The following is a 19,271-nucleotide window of genomic DNA, read 5'->3' as shown; positions in this document are numbered from 1 at the left end:
AGCAAGACTGTCAATTGGCGCAGATGCTGAGTCGTAGGGCAATGCTACTTGCCTCGGGTCCCTCCCCCAGAGGGTCTTTCTCTAGATATTTTGCTTACTAGTTCTTTCCCAGTTTTTAGTTTGGAGGTACTGAGTGTGTTGTTGTCACATAGGGCTCAAGATGTTTTTATCTGCTTCGTTAATACCTCAGTGGGGACTCTAAAGAGGTTTATGCCATTCTTCTCTCCTCCATTTTATCTTCACAACATTCCTGTGAGGTAGGTTAAGCTGAAAGCGTGTGACTGGCCTGAGGTCACCCAGTGAGCTTCCGTGAAAGACTGAGGATCTGAACTCAGGTCTGCCACTTTCTAGTCCAAATCGCCAGTCACTACACCACTAGCGATCCTCACCTGCAGTGAGACTGCTGGGTAAGTCAGGGAGGAGAAAGTTCAGCTCGTGAGCCTTGTTCCCTGCCTTCTCTCTCTTTCAGCAAATTCCCTGGAGGATGCAGAGGTGGGTGGAGAGGCTGTTGGTGTTGGCTGCAGCAGCAGCTTTCTAACCAGCAGTGCTTAAAGACAGGGTGTGTCTGAGGAGCTGAGTCCCAGGTGGAAGGAAGAGAGCAGCAGGCTGGCTGGAGCTTCAAGGTGGAGGAAGCAGCAAGTGTTGCAGGAGGGTTGGGGAAGATAGGGACCGCAGAGGCGCCTTGGAGGTGCCCTGTGGAAGGACTGGTGTTTGTAAGTGTCCTCTACAAAATGTGTCAGGTGTCTTTAGAAAAAGGTTAACCTTATGCTGGACCGTTCAGTAAGGTGTTGCATTAAAAACAAGCTCAGAAGCTGAAAACGGGTGTGTGTGTGTGACTATCCATCCGTCTTCCTGGCTGCGCTCTTTGATAGATTATTAACCTGTGAATAGAAGATACGTGGCATAAGAGTTCACTGCCTCCAAAACTCTAAGGGACCAGGAAGGTTGAATGAAGAAAAGGTGCTCCCTTAAACTAGCGCTGAGCATTTGTCTGGTTGTGCTTTTTCATGTTTGGCCCATGCCATCCAGAGCTTTACAATAACGGTAACTGCCACTTTGAATTGGAAAGGGTGTTGGAGTCTCCCAACCTTATGGTAGCCACATGTTAAGGCTTAGCTCATAGGCCACTGATGGTGCACTGGTTAAAGTGTTGGGCTGGTTAGTAGGTGAGCAACTTAGTGTAAAATCCCAACTCTGCCATGAAAGCTTCCTGGGTGACCTTGAGCCAGTCACGTGCTTTCAGCCAAGCCAACCTCACAGGGTTGTTGTGAGAATGAAATGCAGGAGGGGGGAACAAAGGTATAAGCAGTGGTGAGATTCAAATAATTCAACAGCCGGTTCCGGTGGTGGGGCTCAAATAATTTAACAACTGGTTGTTTACAAACACCATTTTAACAACTGGTTCTGGCGAAGTGGTGCGAACCTGCTGAATCCCATCACTGGGGGTGTAAGCTGCCGTGGGTTCCCAACTAGGGAGAAAAGCATATAGCTGAAATAAAATTAAGAAAACCGTCCCACCCGTGCGACAGAAAACAAGGCGATGTGATCAGGGATCTTTTACATGATGTCTGTTTCATCCCTCTTGCTACTACTGATTCTGGCAATTGGCAAAGTTTTTTTAAAAGTAGCCTGGTTATTATTTCTTCTCAGACTGGTTGCCAGAAAAGCACTGGTGACGCTCTCTCCTGCAGTCTGTGGCATTTTGATTTAGGTGAATAGGTAGCTTTTGGGCTAAGCTTCTCCCAGGCCGTACCCCCAGCCCTTCTCTGCCCCAAACCTCCTTCCCATTTGAGGTTTGGTCACCCAGAGAGGTCAGGTGCCTCCTGGCCAGCAGGATGGGGCTCTCTGGTCAAGCAACCTGCCTCCCTTGGCACAATTACTGGGCAGCAGAAGGGAGCCGCTGGTGCCCTGGAAGGAAGGGCAAAGCCCACCCCCCACCCTTACCCCAAAGCTGGAACAGGGGATCAAAGGCAGTTTGGCATCCCTTGGGGCTGAGGGCGGGTCTGGGGTGTGAAGCAGATGGAAGGAAGGAGCCCCACTGGCAGAGGCTGGAAATGTGGCCAAGTGGGGGTCTGGAAGGGAGCACCGAGTTCCCGGAGCCGAGGTTGTTTTAGTTCTCACCCTTTGGTCAGAGGACAGGCTCTGGCAGGGAGGTGGGAACTGGAGCTCTATTGTCCTGGCTCCTGACAGGGAGGGAGGAGGCCAGGCAGGCAAGCAGCCAGGGCTCAGGGGAGGGGAGGGGAGGGGGTGGCTAGATGTGGGTGAGGCCGGCCCAGCTGGGGGAGGGGAGCCTCCTGGGCTTGCCAAAGGACAGAGGGGTGTGTTTTGCACTGGAAGAGGAGAGGGGAGTGTCTTGGAACCACCCATGTAGGGCATGTAGCGGAGGCTCTGTTAGGGAAGGCGGGAGCAGGGGAGTTGCTGAGGTGTTCATTGATCCCAGGAACTGACTGTGTGTTTGGGGGGTGGGAGGGAGGGCTTGCCTAATTTCTCTGCCAGTCCTGGATTCTTCAGCTTTGCAAACATTTAAAGGGTGCCCCTCTCACACCACACCACGTGGTTGGAGAGTTCTGTCCCTGCAGCACAGCTTGGCACTGATCTGCTGGGCAGCGTGCCAAGCTCAGACAGGCCAGCTGGTGCTGCCACTGATCCTGGGCATCTGTGCACCGGGACAGGGGGTCAGCATGCATGCGCCTGTGCGCGTACTCCCTGGTCTGGAAATTGGGCCAGGACACCTCTAGGCCAGTCTCCGAACAACAGCCTTGTCCTAGTCCAGGGGTAGGGAACCTGCGGCTCTCCAGATGTTCAGGAACTACAATTCCCATCAGCCTCTGTCAGCATGGCCAATTGGCCATGCTGGTAGGAAGACTGATAAGGAGTAGTCCCTGAGTCTGGAAAACCCTGGGGTCCCCAATCGAAATCAAAGAGCCGGGGGGACGGGACTCCTCGGTGGGTGGAATGCCCTCCCCTTTCCTAGCTTGCCATTCTGCTTGAGCACCCAGAGGGGGGCAGCTCCTGGGCAGTGCTGGGCGTTTGAGGTTGCGGCTTCTTGGGTAGCCTCTTTACCTTCTGCAAACTCACAGGCTCTTGTAAGCAGCCGCCTCTGAATCCACTTCCTGTGGCTTCTGCCTCCCTCTCCGCCTGGAGCCTCCCAGTCTGCCTGCCTTTCCCTGCAGTGCGGTGGACCGGGAGGGGCATCTGCAGTTTTTCTTGGAAGTCGCCCTTTTCACAAACACCCCTCCCCCCCCCCCCAACTAACCTCCTGGTTCAAACTCCGTGCTCCTGGCTGTGTCCACAGCTGCAAAAAACAGGCTAAGATCCGAGAGGATAAAATCTGTTGCCCCCTGCAGGAGGTCCACCTTTATTATTTATTATTACTATTATTTATTAACACAGAATAACAGTCCCCCCTGATTGGTCGGGGTTGTATTTGGGAATCATTTGTGCATCTCAGACTGCATGGATTGACAGGGTAGGAAAACGCACCTTTTACCACTTGGTTCCAGGCAGGGCTGCTGAGGGGTCTTGTAGTCGCAGCAACTGTGCCGGTCCTCCTGCCTCTTTTCCTGGAGGCCTCTTGCACTTCTCAGGATACAATTAAAGGTGTTTGCCTTCCAGACGAGCCCATCTTCTTCTTGTCCCGCCTCCAGCCTCATCACATGTCAGGGAGTGTCCCAGGCTGGTTACTGGCTTACTGAATGGGAAAGCTGTGCCTTGTGAAACTGGGTGCCCTTGCTGGAGAACAGGAATTCCCACTTCCATCCACATTTTGCCCTGCCTGCTTTCTGGTTGCCAGGCAGCTTCCGGCACAATTCGAAGCACTAGTTTTGACCTGTGGAGCCCTGTGAATCCCTGAAGCCTCAGTGTCTGCAAGACTGACTTCTTCCATATGAAACTGAGATCTTTTTTGGAGGGGCTTCCTTAGATACGATACCCCCCGCCTTCTGAGCTTAGGTGGCTATCAATGAAAGGGAAGCCATCTTAGTGTAGTGGTTAAGAGCAGGTGAACTCTAATCTGGAGAACTGGGTTTGATTCCCCACTCTGCCACTTGAGCTGTGGAGGCATATCTGGTGAACTAGATTAGCTTGTTCACTCCAAACACATGCCAGCTGGGTGGCCTTGAGCTAGTCACAGTTCTTTGGAGCTTTCTCAGCCCCACCTACCTCACAGGCCGTTTGTTGTGGGGGGTGGGTGGGAAGGGAAAGGAGATTGTAAGCCCCTTTGAGTCTCCTTTACAGGAGAGGAAGGGGGGGGGGGTATAAATCCAAACTCTTCCTCTGTCTCCTTCCTGGTAGTGCCCTGGCATCAAGAGGGATCTGCGTGGTTCCATCTTTATCATTTACATGATAGTTTAAGATTGTCCTTTTAACCTGACCATTCAATCAGGTTTACTTGCTGCAGTTAGAATTCTCTGTTTATTTTGACTCTTTTGTAGCATTGTCCTTATTAGAGTTTTCTGATCTTCATACATGCGAGTTGCCTTGAAGATACTTTGAAAATGCAATACACTTGACCAAATAACAGTCTCTCCCCTTCTGTGAATCTTTTGACTAGGCTGTGCTTGTGATGGCAGATGACAGGCACTGGCCGCAGCTTCCTGTTCCAGCTTTGGAGCACGCTGGTGGAAGCTGCTTCGGACCTGATCTCTCGCTGTGCAAACCCTTGGAGGTGGAGTCCAGAGAAGCAAGAGAGGAAGCTCCCCCCCCCCCCCCGTGGCTCCCCCTCACCCTTTTGTGTTAACTGCTTGTAGTCCCTTAGAATTGTTAGCGGAAGGGAAGGGCTCAGAATGAAGCAATCACGGAAAAGCAGGTCTGGGCTGCTGAGAAGGTGCAAGCAGTCCACAGTTGGTTGCGTGAGCCAGGAATGGGTAGAGAAGTGCAAACCGAGGGGGACAGTCTCAGAGCCCCTGAAGTGCTATAAAAGATGCTGAGATGCACCACTCTGTGCAGCCGCTTGGCCGGAGTGGGGAGAAGCTGTGCCTTTCTCTCCCCATGCTTGGCCATGAAGAAGAGAGGTCTCATCCTTCTCCCTGCACCCCTGTCGTCTCAAAGGCGGAGAAGGGAATGGTCCAGCTAGACGATCTTTGGCTTTCCAGAAATACCATCCCCTCCCCACAGCTGGGGAAGTGGGTGTGAGTTGCACCAGCCTCCTTTTACACTGGGTGGAGCCCAGTCCGGATTCCCTGCTGTTCCCATAGCAACACACAGTGCATGCCTTCGTGCACTATGGGGGAGGAGGGGGGTGTCTTTTGTTCAGCCTTTCCCTGCCCCCCTTTTCTGAAAAAAGGGGATGTTTGGGAGGGATAGAGAAGAAGTTCTGGCTGGTCCCCCTCCTTCAGTTTCCTTCCCCTTCGAGCACAGTTGGCTGTTCCAGTGCATGGAAACGCCTTGAGTTCTTTTATCATCCAGGTATCCAACTGTTGATCTGCGGAAGGGAAGGGTCAGTGGGTGGCCCCTTATGGGCATTGGCAGGGAAAGCAAGGCATACCTGGGCTTCAGAGGGACCCTAAGAGCCGCAGTCTCTGCTGTGGCAGCCAAGAGATCTTGCAGAGAAATTTGGTGCTGTTATCTGCTGGGGAGGTGAGGGTGGGTCACCCTAGAGCCCACAGATGGGGAGAGACTCCACAAGTATCCTTTGCACCAACCCTTATTTGTACCTGGCAGTGGCTGGCCCAGTGACGGACAGGTTTTTCAGCATGGTTCCGCCTCTCCTCGCTTTCTGTTTGTCACCTTTTCAGCAGGAAAATCTTGCCTGCTTAGAAACCTCTGTTTTGCGTCTGCAAGGATCTTCCTCTGGCTTTGTGAGTCTGGAGGGAAATCAGGGAGGTTTCCAGAAGTGTGTTGGGGCCCCACAGAACTTTGGCAAGAAAGTCACGCTCCCTGCCCCAAGGATCTTACAGTCTATTGGATCTCTTGTGCTCTGAGCTTGAGCCTCGGAGGAGACAGTGGAAGAGCCAGCAGCCCCCTCCTTTCTTGGTGTCTTTTCTGCCCCCACTTAGGAGGCACCATACCCAGAGGGGAGGGGCACATTTTAGAGTGGGGAGAGTGAAGGCGTCTGCGAGGAGTGTTGGGAGGCTGTAGAGCTCAAGGAGGGGAGTCTGTCTGTGCGATGCTAAGCCAGCCAGTCTTTTCATCTGCCCATTAACCTCTTGATCCTGCGTCCTCCACCTCTTTGGGCAAACCCCTGCTTCTTCTGCTGGACCAGTTGAGTCTCTCCAAGTGACCCCAGCTCCAAATGTCCTGCCGGAGGTCTCCTGGGGCTGAATGGAGCTCTGTCCTACCACTTTCTTGAGGAGTGGTGCAAAAAAAGACACTTGCATTGTGGGGCTGAGTAGCAGACATATTCTGGTAGGTGGGTCAGATTCTTCCCCCACCTCTGCTCTTTCCCCCTCAACACCGGAGCTGCTGCTGTGGGGCAGGCTGTTGCGTACCAGAGCTTGATTTCTGGCTCCTACCGGTGCAGCCGGAGGCTTCTGCTGCCAGGGGGATGGGCTCTTTGTCCTTCAAGCGCCACCTGTTCTGGGGGGCGGGGGGGGGGGGGGGCGGCAGCATGTGTGGAGGCTCAGTGCCAGCCCTCCCTCTGCAGCTGGAAATGCCAAGACTGCCTGTCCGTGACTCCCCCATCCCTCCTGTCTCCCCAGCCTGGCTTCTTCCATCTCCTATGGGCTGCCTCTCTGCCTGGCCTTTGGAAACTGGCTCTTTAGCAAGGGGCTAGCCATAAAATACCACTGCTGAGTCAGTTTGGATTGACCTCACTCACCCCACCCCCTCTCCTCTGGGGAGGACGGCATCCATGCTTTTTTCCTGAATTGACTGGGCTGAGCTGCATCCGTGGCATGGGATGTTGGTCTCCCAAGTCCAGGGTGTGGTGCTTGGCCAATGGGGAATGCTTCATGTGGGGAGCTCTCACCCAGGGAATTGTGCGTTTGCACAGTCACCTTCTTTCTCCGCACAAGATATATTTGTGTGTGTGTTTGTGTGCATCATCGTTGTCTTGACAGTTGTGAGGATTCTTGTTCAACGACTATTGGATTCTGTTGCAGAACGACTCTTTCTTTAGTTCTACTTTGGAGAAAAGTCACAACAGCTTTAAATTTGTGTTTCCAGCATTCTTCCTTAATCCTCCATAGTTTCCTAAAGATTAATCTGCATAGGATGTGACAACAAGCTCTGTATTTACAGCCAAACAGGGTGAGTTGCTGTCATCAGGTCTCCCCACTCTTTCAAATTCTGTAAGTAGCAACCCCTGGCGCAGAGCAGTTTGGATCAGGACCCGAGTGCTGGGTGAGGGTAGGACTGTTAGCCCTTCCCTCCCTCCCCGTTCTCTGCTCCTGACATGAATTGGCAGTGCTGTCCGCCCTAGTTGGGAAAACGTGCGACATTGTAGGTGCCACCATGAAATCTTCACTCTGTGCCTCAGCTTCCCTGGTCGGTTCTCAGCATCCATGTTTCGTTAGCTCCCTCAAGTGGAGGTTGTGGGAACTGCCTCGTGAGTCACAATCCACTCATGGCTCCCTTCTTTCTTGCAGGCTGCAGGCTCGACCCACGGCAAGGCCTTGCTCAAGATGAGCTCCTCGTCGCTGCTGGAGGAGAGCTCCATTGAGCCGCCGGTGCTACTGAGCGACATCAAAACGGAACCGCCAGAGGAGCTCCTGGCCAGCGACTGCAGCCAGCCCCAGGCCGAGCCAGTTGACCTGTCCCTCAACAAGCCCAAGGCTTCCCTGCAGACTTCCTTGCTGCTGCCCTCCTCCATCCGCTCCTCGCCCATGCTGGCCGCACCCCCTGTCCAGGCCCCCGTTGTCTCCATGTCGCCCACGGGGCTGGGTTCATCCTCGGCCATCCCTGCGGTGCTTTCCCCGGGGTCCATCCTGGCGTCCACCCAGGGCAGCAGCGGGCAGCAGATCTTGCACGTCATCCACACCATCCCTTCCGTCAACCTCCCCAGCAAGATGGGCAACCTTCAGACAATCCCTGTGGTGGTGCAGTCCCTTCCAGTGGTGTACACGACGATGCCGAGTGACAACGTCACTGCTGCCATCACCGTGCCGCTTATTGGTGGTGATGGCAAGAATGCTGGCTCTGGTGAGGCTCTTCTGTGTGTCTGGTGTGCTTGTGGAGCGAGGCCACCTTCCCTTAGATTCTGTCTGTCTGTCTTACTGGCGTATTTCAGGCTCTGCTAGCCTAGCCCTTTATTTCCTGTCTGCCTACTGCTCTGTTCAGCCAAGAAAATCCCAGTGGGATCAGCAAGGCCAAGCTTCTGTTCTAAGCTGGCTGGGAACTGGGCTTCTCCATTGCCCGACTCCTTGATTCGTGATGTGGAGAGGCAACCAAGGGGGAACAGTGGTCTTTAAACGTGTGCTCTTCTTTCTTTTTTAACAAAAAAAATTGCATGAGCGCATCAATGGAATGAGACTTGGAATCATAGAGTTGGAAGAGATCCCAAGGGCCATCAAGTCCAACCCCCTACAATGCAGAAACACAAAATCAAAGCACTCCAGACAGATGGCCATCCAGCCTCTCTTTAAAAACCTCCAAAGAAGGAAACTCCACCACACTCCGAGGTAGTTCATTCCACTGTCGAACAGCCCTTACTGTCAGGAAGTTTTTCCTGATGTTTAGGTGGAATCTCTTTTCCTTCACCTTGAACCCATTACTCCTGGTCCTAGTCTCTGGAGCAGCAGAAAACAAGCTTGCTCCCTCACCAACATGACATCCCTTCAAATATCTAAACACAGCTATCATCCTGGAGATCCTGGTTTTCACGACTGTGTATCTGGCAGAGCTTGGTATGCAGTGTGAGAGTACTCTCCATAGCAATACTCCTGCCATTAGTCATGATACCGGTAGAGATATTGTGGTGGGGGGATGGGGAAGGGTCAGAACTGTAAGAATGTTTGATTCTGAAGTCTCACATGTGCCACCCCCCCCCCCCCCCCGGCATGCCTTTTGGAATTGCCTGAGCTAGTGTGGATGTCCGGCAACCAATATGAGCCCTCAGTGTGTGCGTGCCTGTCTCTTCTCTGAACTCCTTTCCACTTTCCTCCACAGTGAAAGTCGACCCAAGTTCCATGTGTCCCATGGAGATGAACAGTGACAGTGAAGACAGTGCTGTGGAGAGCGGCCCGGCATTCTTCTCAGACTTGCAGAGAGAGTGAGTACTGGGTTTCAGAAGAGAGGTACTGGGAGGGAACTCATGGAAGCCAAGGTTTGGAATTTGTACGAGCATTTTGTTTTAGATTAATCTCTTTAAAAAAGAGAAAAGTTCCCTACTTTCAGTAGCCTTCCCTCAACCACCGTTCTGCTTGCAGTTTTGAATGTTACCCCATCAATCTACGTGCAGGTGCAAAGGCAAAAATATCTCTACCCTAAAGCACTCGTGATGATCCCCTTTGCTGAGATCATGGAGGAGGTGGTAGGGGCAGTAGCTTATACATGGATCTGCACCTGCCAACCTGACGTATATGTGGGACTCATGAATGGCTGCAACTTGGGACTTCCCTGGCAGGGGTGAGGTTGGGAAGTTGCACTGGTGTAGTCTCTGATGGGGATGGGACTTTTGTGCTGGAGCAGTACACTGATCCCCCCCCCCCCCCAATCTCTGGCTAGGCCCTCAATGGGACGGATGCAGCTGGCAGAGTCTCCTGACCTGAAGAAGAGGCGGATCCACCAGTGTGACTTTGAGGGCTGCAACAAAGTTTACACAAAAAGTTCACACTTAAAAGCACACAGGAGGATACATACAGGTAAGTGCTTGTGGAGAAGCATTCTTGGGAAACAGAAACCAGTCTCTCATCCCCTTAGAATTGTTCCCCAGTTACCACTTTACCTTACCTTTAGATGCCAGGTACCCCAAACATGACTGATGTACCAGAATTGTGTGGTGTAGTGGTTAAGAGCGGGTGGATTCTAATCTGGGGAACCGGGTTTGATTCCCCACTCCTCCACCTCAGGGGCAGAGGCTTATCTGGTGAACCAGATGTGTTTCCGCACTCCTACAGGGTGACCTTGGGCTAGTCACAGTTCTTTGGAACTCTCTCAGCCCCACCTACCTCACAAGGGGTCTATTGTGGGGTGAGGAAGGGAAAGAAGCTTGTAAGCCACCTTGAGTCTCCTTACAGGAGAAAAAGGTGGGATATAAATCTGCTCTCAGTTCCACTCGCTTCCTCCTGCCTTTCTGCTTTTTTGTGGCTAGAATAGGCCTCTCCATTTCCTCCTGCTAACCAGCTTGCTCTCCTCCTTCAGATCTTTCCAGACCTGCACCTTCTAGGCCAGGGGTAGGGAACCTTTTACACTCAAAGAGCCATTTGGACCCGTTTTCCATGGGAAAAGAAAACACTTGGAGCCGCAAATAATTTTTGATGTTGAAAATAAAGATAACACTATACATATAGGATTTTTTTTACCTTTTACTCCGCTCATTCTGAGAAGCGCATGGATGCACCCGCCCTGCTGCCTGCAGGGCGGGCAAGGATGAAGCTGGCGGCGCCAACGGGGCAGGTGAGAGGGGAAGCCCGCGGCGCGGCCCAGCCGACCATGGGCAGTTGGTGCGCCCGCTCTGCTGCCTGCAGAGCGGGCAAGGATGGGGCCAGCGGCTCGGCTCGTGGAGCCACAGTGCAAGGGCAGAAGAGCCGCTTGCGGCTCTCGAGCCGCAGGTTCCCTACCCCTGTTCTAGGCAGCCTTTCTAGGATATCACCTCTGTCATGTTGTGGCTGCTAGGTAGCCCAAGCGGTGAAAGCAAAGGGTTGCCCTGCACACTTGCTGGTTTCAGTTTTGGGTCCACAGAGTGAGTTAGGGGGAGTGGGGGCTGAAGTATATCTTGGGGGGGGGGGGGGAACCCTTAATAGTCAATGTACTTTTCTAAGGCAGTTCTTCATCTCCTGCTTTGGTTTTTGTCTATTTGTCTAAATCGGGCTTCTTTTGTCATCCTGGAGGGATCCCAGTCAGTCAGGATGACCTGGTGAAAGTAACAGCATGGTAGCTGACATGAATGCACCCACAGTCCCTTTGTTCACCCCATTTCTTGCTGTGCTTTCTCCTCTCCTCCCAAGAAAATCATTGAGGGTTATGTGCATTTTTGTCACCAGTGAAAGGGTTTGGTTTTTTTTACAAAAGGTACCTCAGCCCTAAAAGTTACATATGGTAGTAAGAAGCTCTTGGTAGGTGTATCAGTCCAAAGTAAAATTAAAAACCAGGAACTCTATCCACAAAATAGAACCAACAGAGTAGCAAGGTGGCTTTCAGGTTCACCAGCGTGCACTTTTCTTTATGCCATTGTGGATTGTCCTAATGGAAGATGTTATTATGATAGGGTTCTTGTTTTGGATAGCAGTAGTGAAGCATTGTGTCCTGACCTGGATAGTCCAGGTTAATGGTCTCATCAGATCTTGGAAGCTAAGCAAGGTTGGCCCTGGTCAGTATTTGGATGGGGGACCACCGGAATTGCTACACAGAGGCAGGCAATGGCAAACCACCTCTGGACATCTCTTGTCTTGAAAACCCGTGTGGGTCACCATAAATTGGCTGCAACTTGACAGCAATATATATAAATATTTAATGAATAGTTGTTGTTACATCAACTGTCCACTAGATGGCTGCTGTTGCACTTTCAAATGGAGGATATCTGGATTTCCAGGTCTGCTCCTTCCAGCACTTATAATAACAATGACAGATCCAGGGAGGCTGTGGCTACTCCTGCTGGGGTCCAATGTGCTTCTGATTGTATTTTATCACTCTAGATCCAAATATGGAGCAACCTTGCCCTGATTCTATCAGAGCCACATGTGAGACTCCTAGGCCATCCCTAGCTTTGAGACCTCTCTGTAATGCCTTTCCTGGGCAAGCCAAGGATTTTACCTTCTGAATATTTGAGATCATCACTTTTTGCCACAAACACACCCAGTGGGGGAAGTCAGCAACTCATTTCTCAGCAACAACTCGGGCTCTCTCCCAGTGAGGCTGTCATGTTCCTGCACAGCTCAGATTTGCAGCAGCTGCGGCAGCATGGGTTGCCAGTGCTGAGCAGCCATCCTTGTAACCCCTTCCATCCTCCAGATCCTCCCACACAGGTTTCCTAGCAACCTGTTCCATCCTCTAGGTTGGAATCCTCGCAGCCCTCCGGTATCCTAGCAACTCCCCTCCCCTCCACCAGCTTTTCATCACAGCCCCCTTTCTTCCTCTGTACCAACAACAACATCCTTTGAAGAGCCAAGGAACCCCTTCTGCCTGACCCAGGGATGCAGTTGGTGCTCCCTGCCAAGCCAGGCTGTCTGCCTGAGTTTCACCTGTGAGGGAAAACCACAGGTGTGGGTGTGGGAGAGCTGCCTTCCAGTCCTAATTTTTCCTAGAGGGAGCTTCAAAAAGGTCATGGACTCGCTCAGCTCAGGTGGCAAATGTAGTCGAGGGCCCACATGTTCCCCTGTCTTTCTCTTCCGTGAATGTAGGAGAGTTGCAAGGAAGAATGGGCCTTGATTGGATTTTTAAATTAAAAAAAATAAAATACTATTGATTTGTTCCTGATTTGCAAGTGTGTATTCGGGGATATTGGCAAGATTTCCTGGAATGGAGGACAGGGACTGATTGGCTTTGCATTCAGAAGGCTGCTAGTTCGATCCCTGGCATCAGGGGGTGTGAAAGAGCTTTCTTTGCCTGTGTGCACAGAGAGCTGCTGTTAGCCAGAGGAGACAATATTAAGCTGGAAGGACCAGAGGTCCACCTTGACCTTTCAGGAGCTTCATATATTCAGTCCTGTGCCTAGGGGAAACCTAAAAACCATCCAGTCCATCCCCATTTTCCAGGGTATTCTTCAGCCTCAGTTGCCTATAAGTTACCTGAGTTGAATCCTGGGGAGTACAGAGATGCAAGTGAGCACGGCAAAACAAGATTTGGGGAAATTTTTGCCTGTTTTGCAAACAAAATAAACTTATTTGCTTAATGATGTTCATGGTTCCAGTTAGTGTAGTTAACAGTGCATATGCTCCCTTGAGGATCTGCAGAGGGCAGGCATCCCATGCTAGTTTATGCTCACTTGTCAGATTCAAAACAGAACACTGGACGGGAGGGGGCAGTAGAAGACTCAAGGAAGTCGGCCCTCATAGTCTTCCTCATCCAAGGCTGCAGCTGTGATTGCTTTAACTCTGCCCCACTGGCTTTTTTCTCTCTGTTGAAATGAGCATGGGGCGCCCCCTGATCACCCTCCTCTCTCCCCTGCAGGAGAGAAGCCGTACAAATGCACCTGGGAGGGCTGCACCTGGAAGTTCGCTCGCTCCGATGAGCTGACTCGGCACTTCCGAAAGCACACGGGCATCAAGCCTTTCCGTTGCTCGGACTGCGACCGCAGCTTTTCTCGCTCTGACCACTTGGCTTTGCATCGCCGGAGGCACATCATGATGTGAGGGGGCTCACCCTTGACCCCACTGGCCATGGAAGGAGGAGAACCAGTCCCCGCAGCTGGCTAAATTCCTGCCTGATCGTTGTGGCTGCTGTGGACAGAGCCCCGTTCCCCCTCCCGGTCCTTGCTATCTACAGAACTTCATGGAAAGAGCTGCAGCCCGAACTAGGACAATGCCGTTCCCAGGGTTGGCAAGTGCTGGAGACTGTGGGCACCCGAGTGGCCAGACCTGGTGGATGCATCACTGGTTGGAACGGATGGTTTGGTTTGCAGGGCAGTTGCTGCAGGGGAATCTGGGTGAAGGCTGTGTCTGGCTCCTCCTTTCTCTGTGGCAGCTTTTGAGGATTTCCCTGAGCTTCAGCCCCATCTCTCCAGGAAGCAGTTTGGATTTTCATTCACTGCAGTCTTGAGTGTTCAACCTGCAGTTTCTGGTAGTGTATATACATACACACAAACACAAGAAAACCAACCCTGAAGCCCTAGAAACTAGAACACAGGGGGGGGGAAACAAAACTTGGAATGAATTTTTTTTAAGAAAAAAGTTTTAAGGAGCACTGAAACAAAGTCTATATTTGAAATCTAACTTGGTATCCAGCTGTCAGTCTTCAAATGCCCAAGATTTGTTTGATGCTATTCAGTTCTTTTTGGGAATTTCCATTTTTGGCCCTTTAAAGTTTGCAATTCGATGTTCCATTTGCTCCCTTCCCCTCCTCCCCCCAAACTGGTGACCTCAACTATGCCGTGAAAAGCCTGGCTTCAGCAGAGGTTGCAGAACCTCCTGAGATCAATGAAATTTCAGAATTCGGCGAGTTTGAATTTTATCATTTGGGGAAGGGGGGGCTGGAAAGGTGAGCTGTACTTAATCTGATGTGATCAGGATGCGGCAAGGACAGACCCCCTTCGGTGCCCGCTGCATTCTTTCTTCCCTTTGATCATGTGGGTGGTTGACAAAGGGAGCTCCTTGCTCCAGGGAAGATGATGGGGGAGGGGCTGAAAACCACAAAAAGGGAAAACTTGCGGAACACAGAACTGTGACGACTCAACAGGTTATGGGTGTATGTGTGGGGGATTCTGCATTCTGCCTTCATTGATGTGGCAGGGGGAAAACCCCAGGAGCTTTTCCCAGCATGGTCCTCTGCCCATGGATGGACTTGCGACTTTCTCCTCCTTTCAGAAGGCTGGACCTGGCAGCAGCTTTGAACTGCAGGACTTGAACTTGGGGTTTGGAGGTCTGAGGGCCGCTTTTGATTGATGGACGCATGTTGGGATTTTTAGAACTCGCTTTCTTTGTCCCTGCTCTTGAGGGGAGTCAAATATGAACATGGTTTTCCAGAAAGCTGCTCTGTGTGTCTGTCTCATCTTTCCCAAACGCAGCATATCAGCCAAATTCACATGGAGGGAAATGCCCTCCCCCTTTGTGCCAGTTTCATAGGAATGCTTTGCTCAGCACCCTGACAGTTAGGATTGGTGTGATCAGGAAGGTGGAGAAAAGGGAGGGGCCTCTGCCTCTACGGGGCTGAAGGAGATCAAGGCATGAGAATTTTTTTTTGGGGGGGGGAGTTTGGGAGCCAACCTGTGGTAGTTCAGGTTGCTGGGATGTCAGGATCTTCCTTATGCCCAAGGCTGTGTCTGCCCTGGAGAAGGCAGTAGTTATTTGCAAGAGTAAATCATGCCATTTATGTGCGCGTTGAATGTGGGAGGTCTTCAGGGAATGAAATTCTGGTAACCCGGGCCAGCCTTGCCTTGGCCTGTGCATTTTTCACCTGGCACTGCTGTACCTCCCCTTCTGTTCTTTGTTGGTGGCATGAAATGATGTCTGTACATGGCATGGACAAGTGTGCGGGTTCTTTTACCGAGTTACTTCAATTCTCGTGTTTCTGCCTGCGCCAACCTTTGCCAGCATGTCTCAGATCCAGGCTCTCTGGCAAATGATAACACTGATTATTTCTTGAGCTCCTCAAAGTGATGGTTGCCTTCACGACGTCCCCTGTGATGCAGGAACTAAGGAGAATCTTGTGGCACCTTTAAAGCTATCAAATGGGTCAGACGTTTTTATGGACTGGAGCCCTCTTGGCCAAATGCGTGAAGCGGTTCATCAGTTGGCAAAAGCGTCTGGGGCTAGGTGCCAAGCAAAATGGCCGCTGCCCTGCCTGCTGGGGTAGGCGCCTGTGCCTGGTTTTAGCTCATTTAATATCAAGGATACTTCAGTGCAAGATGTTTTGAGACCTCTGAATGAATGGCATATTTTTCCTTCTAAAAATCCCAGGTAGGATGTTTTTGGTTGAATGCTAAATTATTTTAACACATGCTTTGAGTAGTCCACATTTGGGAGTTGTGCCACTGATTTATCTGGGAGCAGGACATTTGCACTGGAAGAAGGACAGAGAGTTTCCATAGATTGTGGTGTTTTCATAGATAGTGGTGTGGTGGGTAAGGGTGGCAGACTCTGATCTTATAAACTGAGTTCAATTCCCCATGCCTCCACACGAAATCTGCTGAGTGACCTTGGACCTGTCACAGTTGTCTCAGAATTCTCAGCCCAGGTGGAGACAGGCAATAGAAAACCACCTCAAAACGTCCCTTGCCTTGAAAACTGACTGGGGTTGCCATAAGTCAGCTGTGACTGGATGGAACTTTCCACCACCAAACGGGTTGCCGTGTTCAGATGTTTCTCTGTCTTGGCTGCTGATTTTGAACCCTGTTTTTAATATCCTGTGGAGGACTGGTTCATTGGCCAAAATCTTCCAGGCCTCGTCCTGTGCTATGAAATCAGGCCTTGCAAGTGTGGGTGCCATTTTCTGCCAGAAGAGGGCGCTTCTGGATTCACATACAGAGAACTGGAACTACTGAGGGTGCCAAAGCCCTATCAAACCTCCCAGAAAGCAGATTTATTGCTAGAATTGCCTGCTGGAATCAAAGCAGAGCAACGTAAGCTTTGCAGAGGGAGTTGGAGAGAGGCAGAAGAGCACTGGCTGGCCTAGATTCAGATCTTGCATGTTAATGCTTGCATAGCTTAAGTTTTTTTAAAATATAAAAAAATCTTAGAAAGTGCTCAGAATTAAATTGAACTGGTAATTTCACAGGGGTAGCCAGATTACTCTGTTGTAGCTAAAACTGCTCTTGGAGCCCCTGAAAGACTGATTAGTTTTGATACTAGCATGATTAAAAGCCACTTCATCAGCTGTGCATGTGGTATGTCCTCACTAGGCAGATGTAAATACATATATACACGTTTATAAAAGACACACACACACCGTAAGCTGCAAGGTCCAGGGATCACGGCATGCAGGGTGCAATGTAAATTATATAAAATGCCCCCAAATTACATAAAGTGAACCCAAATCTGAGCTGGTCTTTTATCTTTTGGCCAGGTGTATTGACCATGGCAGGTATTTTGGGGGAGTGGGGGATGAAACCTCCATCTTCCAACCTCCCAGCAGACAATCCAGCTAGCTTGAACTGTCTGATAAATGACCTCCTTTGACTTTTCTGTTTAATCACAGCCTTGACATGATTAAATGCAAGCGAGGAGGGTAATTGAGTGCAGCTGGATCATAAACCTGTCCCCCCACCCACCCCAGACTTTGTGGTTCCACGTATAGGAGCCAGGTTGGGGGAGGAAATAGTGCATGCTCAGAGTTCTACTCCTGTCGGGTTTGTTTTGCCACCATATCTGTGGATGATGGTTGCCATTGGGAGGTTACCGAATGAGCTTCATCTACAGAAGGCTTTCGCCCCTTTCTCACCTGTGTGCTCAAAAACCATGAGAACCGTTGCTGCAGTTGTCGTTGCTGTGTAGGGCTGATGCTGGCCAGGCAGAATGGAATAGAAAGCCTTGCCTGGGTTGTGATTTGAATTTAAGAGGAGCATCATATGCCAGACTCTGGCAAAAAGTGAATTGCTTGACTGAGGTAAGGGTGGGTTAAAGTCATGGGCCCACTTTGGGACAGGATGAGGACAAAACTACAGAGGAGCTGGAACATATGTGGTGCTGAATAAAGGGCTGAGGCAACCTGAGAGTTGGGGAGGGGGAGTTACCTCAGTGGGCTTGCAGGCCTGAAAAGCCCTCTTAAGGCTTTTCAGCCCTTATCCTGCTGCAGGCTCACCGGTCCAGGTGCTGCCGCCACCACCACCCCGTCCCATTCTGGAGCCAGCCAAGGCAGGCACTCCCCAAGCCACATTTATGTCATATCCAGCCCTTGTACCAAATGGATTCGACACCCCTAGTCTACACTTCAGCGCTGCAAATGGACATCAGGTCTTCAACCATGTTCCAGTGCTTCTAGCAGGGCTCAAAACGGACAAGAGTCTAGTGGCTTATTTAGCCTTGGTTTCGTCTTGGGGACAACTAGCCAACAAATCAGCAACTAGGGCTGGCGGGCAGGAGGCCGCGTCACCTGGCGCAGTGAAGCTGATGCTTTGATCAAGCAGCTGTGGATTCCCAAACTTGCTGGCTCCAGCCTTTCCAGCACACTTCCAGCCTACACCTTTTGGTTTCTTGAAATCAAAGAAGGTAATTAACCACGCATCCGATGCTGTGTACCTGGTTGTCGAGGAAACAAACAAACACATTGGTGTTGAAGTGACATGTGAGTATTTGCTTCTGGGGGAAATCCACATGAGGATCTGCATAAGGGACAGTGGAAGAAACTGAGTCACCCAACTCAAGAGTCTGTTACTGTTGTGTGAATAGGGGTGAGGGGGAGGCAGAGCCTGGGGCAAAAGTCCTATTGGGCCCCTTTTAAAACGGGTGCTCCCAACTTTTATTTTGGTGAGTGTTGAGAGGAGTGCAAATTAAAGAAAAATAGAACAGTCAGAAGGAAAAGACTCTCAAAGGCAAGTTGAGCACAGGCTGGACAGATTTTTAGCTCACAAAATATGAGCAAAAGGCAGAATGTGGCAGATGTTTATAAAATCATGTAGAAATGATCAGTTCCATTTTTGTAGGAGTTCATTTGCTGAAACAGAAGCCCACTGACACAAAGGAAAGGAAAAGGCTGCAAGTGACCCATTCTGGGTGGAAGGCAGTTAATTATCTGAGGCTAACTTAGAAAGATCAGATAAGTCATCATCTACCTTAGTGCTGCTATGCATTGATGGGGCTATCAGGCCTGGGCAACACCTGAAGCACCTACAGGTGTCGCCTCTCCCTCTTATTCCACAAATAAGGAGCCTATAAATCTGCAGGATTCTACAACTTCTGGGTTCTTTAATTAATTCCTACTATTGTATTCAACCTGGTCCACTTTCCAGGTCAGCTTTTGAAATGTGCTGTTTAATACACATATGCACACACATGCACACACATATATACACGTGCGTGTGTGTGCTAATATTACCATAAATATACTGAATGCATTTCACTTGTACCATTACCCTTATGAGATGGAGGGATATGGGAACCTGTGGCAAGGTCAAAAATTACCTGGAGAAGGACCTTGGTTCAGAACCAGAGTATCTGGCGTGCATGCAGAAGATCCCAGGCGTAAGCCTTGGAATCTCCAGACCCAAGGATGCGGTAATAGATGATGCAAAAGGCCTTTGCCTGCTACCCTGCAGAGCTGCTGCAGGTCAAAGTAGCCAGTCCTGACTTGGGTGGACCAAGGGTCTGACAGTAAAAGACAACTTCATGCAGTCTCACAGCTTCTGCCCCAAGGGACAGCCACTCTGTGCTGTGTTTTATTTCTTTTCTGCAGCTGTGTTGTATTTGCATTTCCACAAACGAGGACCAACCAGTTCCTAACTCCAGTGTTTTGTAGGTTGCCGTAAGCATCACAGGTGAAAGTTCATTGGAATAGGCAGCTCCTTGTGCAGCCCCCTCCCCCACATCCTCACACAACCAGCCAGGCTTTCTTTGATGTTTCCGGTTTTTCTGCCTTCCTGCAGA

The 19,271-nt window shown here is 50.7% G+C and overlaps 1 protein-coding gene across 2 annotated transcripts in view; it reads left to right on the top strand.

Annotated features, from left to right (window-relative positions):
• Nucleotides 1–14,724, top strand: part of KLF8 (Kruppel like factor 8) — a 62,351-nt gene extending 47,627 nt beyond the window's left edge. For both annotated transcript variants that reach the window (XM_048514909.1, XM_048514907.1), the window contains 4 exons: nucleotides 7,527–8,079; nucleotides 9,046–9,148; nucleotides 9,604–9,740; nucleotides 13,207–14,724. In XM_048514909.1, coding sequence (XP_048370866.1) covers nucleotides 7,563–8,079; nucleotides 9,046–9,148; nucleotides 9,604–9,740; nucleotides 13,207–13,388 — 939 coding nt within the window. In that variant the 5' untranslated portion in view covers nucleotides 7,527–7,562 and the 3' untranslated portion in view covers nucleotides 13,389–14,724. The remainder of the gene's footprint in view (nucleotides 1–7,526; nucleotides 8,080–9,045; nucleotides 9,149–9,603; nucleotides 9,741–13,206) is intronic.
• The last annotated feature ends 4,547 nt before the right edge of the window (nucleotides 14,725–19,271 follow it).

Source organism: Sphaerodactylus townsendi, linkage group LG13 (genome assembly GCF_021028975.2).
Source record: "Sphaerodactylus townsendi isolate TG3544 linkage group LG13, MPM_Stown_v2.3, whole genome shotgun sequence".
In the NCBI taxonomy this organism is placed as follows: Eukaryota; Metazoa; Chordata; class Lepidosauria; order Squamata; family Sphaerodactylidae; genus Sphaerodactylus; species Sphaerodactylus townsendi.
Note: the sequence above shows the minus strand (reverse complement) of the source record. Positions and strands in the feature narration are given on the sequence as shown.